General features: G+C 59.2%; 2 protein-coding genes across 3 annotated transcripts in view; one reads left to right on the top strand and one right to left on the bottom strand.

The window, feature by feature from the left end:
• Positions 1-953: 953 nt before the first annotated feature.
• HAPLN2 (hyaluronan and proteoglycan link protein 2) lies at positions 954-5,428 on the bottom strand. Of its 2 annotated transcripts, XM_042821234.1 has the most exons (8): positions 5,203-5,428; positions 4,374-4,911; positions 2,896-3,007; positions 2,576-2,780; positions 2,017-2,367; positions 1,763-1,879; positions 1,416-1,601; positions 954-1,320 (listed from the first exon to the last, which is right to left on the bottom strand). In XM_042821234.1, exons 4-8 carry the CDS (start codon positions 2,658-2,660, stop codon positions 1,037-1,039), a joined length of 1,023 nt encoding a protein of 340 aa, XP_042677168.1. In that variant the 5' UTR covers positions 2,661-2,780; positions 2,896-3,007; positions 4,374-4,911; positions 5,203-5,428; the 3' UTR covers positions 954-1,036. The 2 variants fall into 2 exon arrangements, with proteins under 2 accessions (XP_042677168.1, XP_042677167.1); XM_042821233.1 differs by lacking the exons at positions 4,374-4,911; positions 5,203-5,428 and having other exon boundaries at positions 2,896-4,256.
• The window catches only part of LOC122161672 (ammonium transporter Rh type B-like), a 4,517-nt gene continuing 858 nt past the window's right edge, over positions 4,353-8,011 (top strand). The window contains exons 1-8 of the mRNA XM_042821232.1: positions 4,353-4,800; positions 5,668-5,854; positions 6,245-6,395; positions 6,519-6,666; positions 6,972-7,138; positions 7,333-7,470; positions 7,611-7,744; positions 7,840-7,961. Coding sequence (XP_042677166.1) covers positions 4,626-4,800; positions 5,668-5,854; positions 6,245-6,395; positions 6,519-6,666; positions 6,972-7,138; positions 7,333-7,470; positions 7,611-7,744; positions 7,840-7,961 — 1,222 coding nt within the window. The 5' untranslated portion in view covers positions 4,353-4,625. The remainder of the gene's footprint in view (positions 4,801-5,667; positions 5,855-6,244; positions 6,396-6,518; positions 6,667-6,971; positions 7,139-7,332; positions 7,471-7,610; positions 7,745-7,839; positions 7,962-8,011) is intronic.

The following is an 8,011-nucleotide window of genomic DNA, read 5'->3' as shown; positions in this document are numbered from 1 at the left end:
GGGGAGGGTTGGGGGGAAGGCAGGTGACAGCTTGGACATGGCAGCATCGCCTCCAGCTGCTGCTTCCCCCCTTCTGTATTGAGACAGCAACATGGGGAAGGGGACACTGAGGCTGTGTCCGGGACATGGCCACACTGCTGGATGCATGCATCTCAAGCCCCCTCCATGTTTCTGTGGAATGAAAGCAAGGAAATGGATGGCACTGAGAGATCTGTGCCAGCAAGCACATGGGTGGGAGAGGCAAAGGTACACAGCCTCAGAACTGGGAGTGGGGGACACAGAGTGGAGCCATGGGGACCAGGTCGATGCTGGAGCAGCCTGGGCACAGCGATGGCCCCTGAGCCACAGGCACAGGGAGGAGCAGCCCAAAGTGTTCCCATGTTGATGCGTCCCCACGCTGTTTTCTCCAGCTGTATCCCAAACCCAGAAACCCCTGTGCGTGGTGCCAGGGACACCGATGACACCAGGACACTGCGGGGGGAGTGCTTGAGTCCTTGGCAAACCCCCCTCACTGAGTGGCCAGGCGGTCCCAGAGGCCGCTTTACTGTCGCTTTATTAATTGAGAAAGCGAAACTCCATTAGTCACACTCGTTAATGCCTGGCTTTCCAGCATGCCTGCACCAGCCAAAGTCTGCATGGCCGTAGGAAGCGAGGCCAGGGCCAGGGGTGCACTAAGGTTGGGGGGCTCAGGGAGCCTGCCGTGCCCACCGGGGCTGGACCAGACCCCCTCAATTCCTGGGCTGGAAATGGTTCTGGATTCTCCATCAAGCCTTGAATGCCTACAAAATTCTGAGGCGGCTGAGTGCGGGGAGCAGCTCCATTAAATGCACAATCCCCCTCAGACTCAGCCCCGTCAGAGGGGATGCACAAACCCTCCACATTCAGCCCATCAGAGGATGCACAAGTTCCCCCAAATTCAGCCTCATCACTCCATCAGAGGATGCAAGCACAATGCCCCAGAGACCCCTGTCCCACCTTGAGCTCTCCACTCAGGTGACAAGAGCCGGTGCCACCCCTTTGCCTCTGCCCACCTCTCCTATGTCCCCACGAAGCAGTAGGTGCCGTAGGTCCGCAGCTCCTTGCTGGGGAAGCCAAAGCTGCGGACACCAGGCTCTGGCAGACCCCCACAGCGCTGCCGGGGGGTGGTGATGGGGTATCGCACGCTTCCATCTGCCAGCCACCCCCCGTCACAGCGATCCAGCCCCAAAAACTTCCACGCAGAGTAGAGCTGCCCCACTTTAGCAATGGTAGCACCGTGGTTGCGGCACGCTTGCCCGGCTTCCTTGAAGTTCAGGTGGCCTCGGATGAAATAGACCTCACCTGGGGATGGGAGGGGTGGGGGGAAATAACGGAGGGTGATGACTCCATGAGCAGCCCCAGTGTCACCACACAGGGCTGGGGGATGCTGGAGGTACCTTGCAGTGCAGAGGTGAAGCAGAAGGCATCAAAGCGGTCCCGCTGCTTGTCCTTGGCCCCATAGCTGCGGATGCCTGGCAGCAGGAGGCGGCCGCCACACGGCTCCCGTGAGTTGATGATGGGGTAATGCACGGTGCCATCCAGCACCCAGCCAGCGTTGCACCAGTCCAGCCCCTCCATCCAAGCTGCGGGGTGGGCAGAACCTCAGCGTACCATAAGAACAAAGCGGGGCACAGAAGGGATGGGGGACGGCAGCCTGGGTGGAAGCCTGGCCAACTCAGCATCATCCCTACCAGCAAGGTAGATTTGGAGCAACAGAAGGATTTGGGATGCTGCAGGATAGTACCTTTGTAGAGCTGCTGGTAGGTGGCAAGCCGGGCATCCTGCTGCTCGCATGCACGCTTGGCTTCGTGGTAGTTGAATCTATAGCGCCCATTGATGGGCTGGTAGGGGAAGACAACACCTAGAGGACAGGGACAGAGGGACACGCTCTCACCATGGAGGTTTGGCTGCTTGCCCCCAGGGACCTGGTGCTGAGCAGGAGTCTGGGGGAAGTGGCTTTGCAATGGGGACCCATTGGAGCCTCCCCATATCCCTCACCCTCCAGGTGCAGCGTGAGCGAGACGCTCTCATCCTCCAGCCCGTTGACCAGCTGGCAGCGGTAGCGTCCCTCATCCTCCAAGGTCACATCGGTGATGGTGAGCGAGGCATCATAGCGGTGGCTGTGCCGCAGGCGCACGCGGGGGCTCAGCGGCCCGTAGTTTTTGTGGTACAGCCCGTTGGTGATGATGATAACGTTTTCCCCATAGTTGGCTGGCTCCACTTTGCTCCACTTCACCCGGTAGTTGCGGGGCAGGGCGCGCAGCACGCAGGGCAGCGTGGCCGTGGCACCTCGCTGCGTGTGCACGGCGGTGTGCAGGGGCTCCAGCAGGTACTGCAGGCGTGGGGTGGCTGCGGGGCACCAGCTCACCTCTAGGCATTGCCACAGCCCCACTGCCCCTCAGCACCTCCCCACCACCCTCATCAGCCTGGTTAACAGCAACCATCCCACCTCATTTCTCTGCTGCTGCAGCCTCCAGGATGCTCATCCCAGCCCCTGCCCAAACCTCCCAATACCGTCCCCAAGCAGAAGTGTCCTGTCCCCATTCCCGCTCCCTACCAGGGCTCCCTGTTGGCTTCTGGAAGATGCTGGAGGTGGGGGATGCTGCCAGGAGCCAGAAGGATGCAAGCAGAACCCGGTGCATCTTTAGAGCTGGGAACTGGAGAAAACCTGGGGGGAGCAAAGGGATCAGGGCCACGCAGCAGGACAGACTGGGGGATGCAGCAGGGAGATGGACAGCAACCAAATCATCTCAATGTTTGCCCTGCAAAGTGGACATCACACAGGACACCGATGATCTGAGAGGTGCCAAGCACAGAGATAAGTAAGAGCAGCCCCCTCTCCCGCCACCACCATCATCAGTCCCCATCACTCCTTACCGTCCTCAGGGGAGCTGCTGTGCCCATCCACCACCGCCTGCCTCCTGGCTCTGTCACAGCCACCCCATCTCAGGATGAAGGGCTCTGGAAAGCTCAAACCTGTGCTGCGATGCTGCTGGGAAGAGGGGACACAGGACACGAGGACACAGGGACGGCTGTGGGTGCTCCCAGCTGGGTCCTGCCCTCCCCGTGAGCCTGCACTGCTGTCACCGTCACCATTGCCATCCTGGGGCAGGCAGTGCCCCAGCAGCCCCACGTCCCGCTCCCATGATCAGCTGTGCTCTCGCTCCCTGCCCTGTGCCCGTCTCTTCCCGTTTTCTTCTCCTTTCTTTTTTTCTTTTCTTTTCTTTTTTTTTCCTTTTTATTTTTTTTCAACACCTCCCCGAGGAACGCACGGGGAGGAGGAAGCACAATTTCCCATTGTGGGCATCTTTCTCTGTATTGTTCTGCTCGGCAAAACACAGCGCTCGCCAGCTAACAAGCATCCCTTTATTCACAGGCCACAGAGTAAGAGAATTCAGGGAAAATGTCAGCACCATGCGGGGCTCCGCACCCCCCATTGCAGGCACAGATCCCCTCCGTGCTGCTCCCCGTGAAATTCTGCTCTTTGCTCCCACAGCCATCAGTGCTGATCAAACCCACGCTCCCTGCATGGAGTCTCTGGCTCTGGGGCTGCTGACGCCACAATCTGGGGGGGGTCCCCCCACCCTGACACCCCCCCAGCCTCACCCTGCCCAGTGCAAAGCCATGGCAGAAGCTTTGCTGCTGTCACTTTGGGGTTGGGATGGTGCGAGCAGCAAAACAAGGCCAAACAATAGGGCTGTGTTCTGGGTTCCCTTATCAGCTCCCTCCCCCAGGGTGCATCTCCAGGACTGGAGGAAGCTCATCGCACACGAATGCAAACAAGCGTCCGTCTGTCTGTCTGTCCTAGCTGAGGACACAGCGATCTTGGCATTCACAATGCAAAAACAGCCCCTGGGTGGGAAGCAGAACTGTGCGTGCTGTTCTAGGAGGCTTCCCCTGCCCCAAGCTTCTGCCTCATTTTGGTCAAAGCAATCACCCTGCTCTGGGCACTGCAGGCCCCCAAGGACCCCACACTTCAAACCGCTGTGAACAAGAAGGGGACAGTGCCCTGCTACTCCAGAATGGGTTAAAAAACAACAGCAGATGCTACTCCCCAGCTCTCCCATGGATCTGTACCCAAAACAGACCCTGAGCACTCCCAGCAGTGCCCGGTTCAGCAGTGCCCGGCTGCAGTTCAAGGCTTTCCAGCACTGCAGCACAATGGCCAGGCTTTCTGGTGGTTGCATTTTTCCCACATGAAAGCAGTAGCTACACCCCAAAGCAGCCCTGACTCATCCCTGCCCGGCATCCGTCCTTCCCACCCCCCCCCTCCCCCCTTTGATTTGGGCAGTGTGAGATCACAGTTTGGCTGCACCAACAAAGCACCCGAGCCACTTCCCCCAAAGTGGCCGTACTTTACTTGTCAGCTCCTTCCTCTTCCTCTTCCTTCTCAGTGCAGGACAAACAACTTCACCAAAGCAAGGCAAAGCAAAAGAAAGGCTCTGCTGCAGCTTCTCAACCCCAGAGGGAACCAGCTCTGCCAGCAGCCCCAGGTTGCTTCTTGCCCTCATTTTCCTGGGCTTTTCCGGGCAGGACTTGGCCTCGCAGGCGTGGTTTGCAGGCAGACTTTGCAGGCAGCTCTCAGCCGCTTCGGTGAGCTCTGCAGCATGGCTGAGCGTGCTGCTGCAAGGCTGCACCTCTCTGGGCTGTGCTTCTTCCTCCAGCTCCTCACCATCGTCCTCTTCGCCACCTTTGTCCGCTACAGTCCGGAGAGCTCCAACCTCTGCTCCACGGAGCCAAGCTGCAGCCAGAGAGACCCCAGCCCGACTTTGGGGTACCCCCGTGAGTACCCTGACCTCTGGGAGGGGGGTAGAAGGAGGGCACGGGGAGCAGCTCCGCCTGCCTCACGCTCCTGGCACGGGTGCAGAAAGTTGCTGCGCTCGGCTTTTATCCCTAAAAGAGAGCAGAGGTGGACATGGGGATCACGGGAGGTGAAAGCCTGCCATGCGCCCCCCTCCCCGACCAGGTGCTCCTGGAATTGCAGGGACTACAAACTCCACCCACACGGGTTAGCAGCACCAGGAGATTGGCACCGAGCCCCTCGCACAGTGCCATCCATCCAGACCCTACCCCCGGCCCCTCCTGGCCACCTCCCTCCCCACGCAGCAGCACCGATGCGGTTGGCCAAGTGTGGGCCAGTTCTCCCAGTTCCGCCCACATATCCACACCTGTATGCTGACTCACCTGTTCCAGCTATGCAAAGGGAAGAATGTCCCAGAGCAGGACGTGGGTCTTCTGCTTGATGTCACTGCCAGGTGTGGGGCAATGGCACTGCTTGCTTGCTGTGCGTGTTGGGTCCCTGTTTACCCCTGATGTTTGCTGAGCAGCAGGGGAGTCCCTGACTATGGCTGATATCTCCAAACACCCCTGTGTCAGTGTTAGTAGTGTGGACAGGGCTACACAAGCTGCTTTGAAAAGCTTCCAGTCTGTGGGGCAAACCATGTGCATTTATGGGAACTGCTGCTGGGAGGTGACACGGTTCCCTGTTGTGCTGGGACATGTGTGGGTGGAGAAGGCTGATTGCCATCAGCTTGAAGGCTCCAACACCCCCAAAACCTTTTTGACCTCAGGCTATCAGGTGGGGGTCACTCTCACCCAAACCCAGGACCTGCCTGCGGTGCCTCATAGCCCCACTCTGCCTCCTGCCAGGGTTCCGGGATGCCCACCTCCGAGCTCTCCTCGGCTTTGGCTTCCTTCTGGCCTTCCTCAGCCGTTACGGGGTGGGCAGTGTGGCTGGCAGCCTCCTCATCGTGGCCTTCACTGTCCAGTGGGCCATACTGGCCCAGGGGCTCTTTTACTTCTCCCAGAACAGCAAGATTTACGTGAGCACTCAGAGGTAAGGCTGGAAGGGCGCTGCTGCTCCGATGCTGCCCAGCCCAGCTCCATCCCTTGCACACTGGCTCCCTCCTCTGTAAAACTCACTGCTCTGCTCTCGAGGAGTGTTGTGAGGACCAGGCTGCTAGCTGAGCATCAGCCGAGTGTTTAGGGGAACGCTGAGACCCATTTGCCCAAGCCATGCAAGCCTTGCCACCGACACAGCAAAATTCGGGCTGCCCATTCAGCTTGCAGGAGCAGGGTGTGGAGCGTGGGTTGGAGAGGCAGAGTTTGGGTTGTAGGGGATGGCATGTGGGATTCAGGCTCAGCTCCAGTCGACTCACTCTCCCCAGTGCCTGCCCTTGCCTTGGCTGCTCTGGATCCAGCTCAGTGCTTTGCCTCTCCTTCCCAGCATGGTCAGTGCTGACTTCTGCACCGCAGCCATCCTCATCTCCACTGGGGCTGTTCTGGGCAGGGTGAATCCCATCCAGATGCTGTTGATGGCTCTGCTGGAGGTGCCTCTCTTTGCTTGCAATGAATACGTCCTGCGGAGCCTCCTGGGGGTGAGTCACCCCCCCAGAAAGGGAATAGTCGGGGTCTTTGTTTTGATTCCTGTCATCAAGACCTGCCTTGGCCATGGGCAGATCCCATACTCTGCCCTGCACGGTGCTTTCTCTACTTGCCAGGTAAGCGACAGTGGAGGCTCCTTGACCATCCACACTTTTGGTGCTTATTTTGGCTTGACGGTTTCACGCGTCTTGCACCGGCCCCACAAGGACAAAAGGAAAGAGCAGCAGGACGTGGGGCACCAGCCCGATCTCTTTGCTGTGGTTGGTATGAAGCTTGAGCCCTACAACACCAGAATCATAGGAGTGGTGGGGGGAAGGACTGCCACCAATGCTAGGACTCGCAGTCGTGCCACTGCATGTCTGAGGATGCAGACCTCCAAGGATGGAGATTCTCCACCTCCCTAGAGTTCTCTTCCAAGGAAAAAAGCTTTTCCTCCTGTCCAGCCCAGACTGCTCACACTGCCAGCTGTGGCCATTGTCCCTTTGTACATTGCTGGCACCAGCAAGAGGAGGTTCTTTCCCTTGAGAGAGCAACCTCAGTGCCCTCATGTGCCCACTCACCTCCCGCAGGAACCTTTTGCTTGTGGATCTTCTGGCCCAGCTTTGCCTCAGCCACCACAACCCACGACAGCGCCGAGCCCTGGGCAGTGCTGAACCTCTACTTCTCTATGGCAGCGAGCACCCTGGCCACCTTTGTCCTCTCACCTATCCTGTATGAGGAGGGCACACTGCAGGTGGTAGGTCCTCTCCTGAGACAAAGCCAAGCCCTTGTCCATCCCGCAGGGATGGGAAGCATGACAATGTCCAAGGGAGCACAAGGGGATGCTGGTTTGCTTTTTTGGGTTGGATAAAACCCTAAGCTCGAACCCTATGGAAACCCAAACCTCAGCCCCATGCCATGAGGACAACCCCTCTGTGCTGCTCCATTCAGGCCCAGCTCCAGGATGCCACCTTGGCCAGCGCAGCCGTGATGGGGATGGCAGGGGAGATGCTGTCCACCCCCTTTGGGGCTCTCACAGCAGGCTTTCTGGCCAGCCAGCTCTGCCTGCTCGGCTCCAGGTTCCTCTCGGTGAGTCCCCTTGTGGCAACGAGGTCCTGCACCTTTGGATCCAGGGGAGCTGCGTGCCCAACTCAGCCAAAACAGCGGGCAGTTGAGGGGGGAGCATTTCCCCCACCCTAAACCCAGCCTCTTCTCCGTGCATCCCCCAGCCCATCCTGCGATCCAGGCTGAAAACCGAGGACACGTGTGGAGTGCACAACATCCATGGGCTGCCGGGGATCCTGGGCACCTTCCTGGGGACACTGCTGGCAGCATTGGCCACCGCGGATGTATACGGCGACAGGTGAGAAGAGCCGGCACCGGGGAACGCTCCGACGTAGGGGCTGCTCCGGTGCCCCCCGTAGCTACAAGCAGAGCCCACGGCTCCGTTCCCCGCAGGCTGCAGCTCGTCTTCCCGCTGGTGGCCGAAGGCAGCCGCACGAACGCTGAGCAGGCGCAGTGGCAGCTATGCGGGCTGCTGGTCACCCTGCTGTTGGCTGCCTCCGGGGGCGGCCTCACGGGTGAGTTTCAACCCCGTGCATTAAAAAAAAATAAAAATAAAAATAAAAAT

This window comes from Centrocercus urophasianus, unplaced genomic scaffold (genome assembly GCF_019232065.1).
Source record: "Centrocercus urophasianus isolate 14NV4802_14NV808 unplaced genomic scaffold, USGS_Curo_1.0 seq_199, whole genome shotgun sequence".
Lineage (NCBI taxonomy): Eukaryota > Metazoa > Chordata > Aves > Galliformes > Phasianidae > Centrocercus > Centrocercus urophasianus.
Note: the sequence above shows the minus strand (reverse complement) of the source record. Positions and strands in the feature narration are given on the sequence as shown.

Bases quoted from the DNA above. Each gene is read 5' to 3' on its own strand.
- HAPLN2 (XM_042821234.1), bottom strand. From the start codon at position 2,660: ATGCACCGGGTTCTGCTTGCATCCTTCTGGCTCCTGGCAGCATCCCCC. The intron at 1,602-1,762 runs GTACTATCCTGC...CCCACCCCGCAG, and splicing joins CTACCAGCAGCTCTACAAAG to CTTGGATGGAGGGGCTGGAC. The intron at 1,321-1,415 runs GTACCTCCAGCA...TCCCATCCCCAG, and splicing joins CTTCACCTCTGCACTGCAAG to GTGAGGTCTATTTCATCCGA.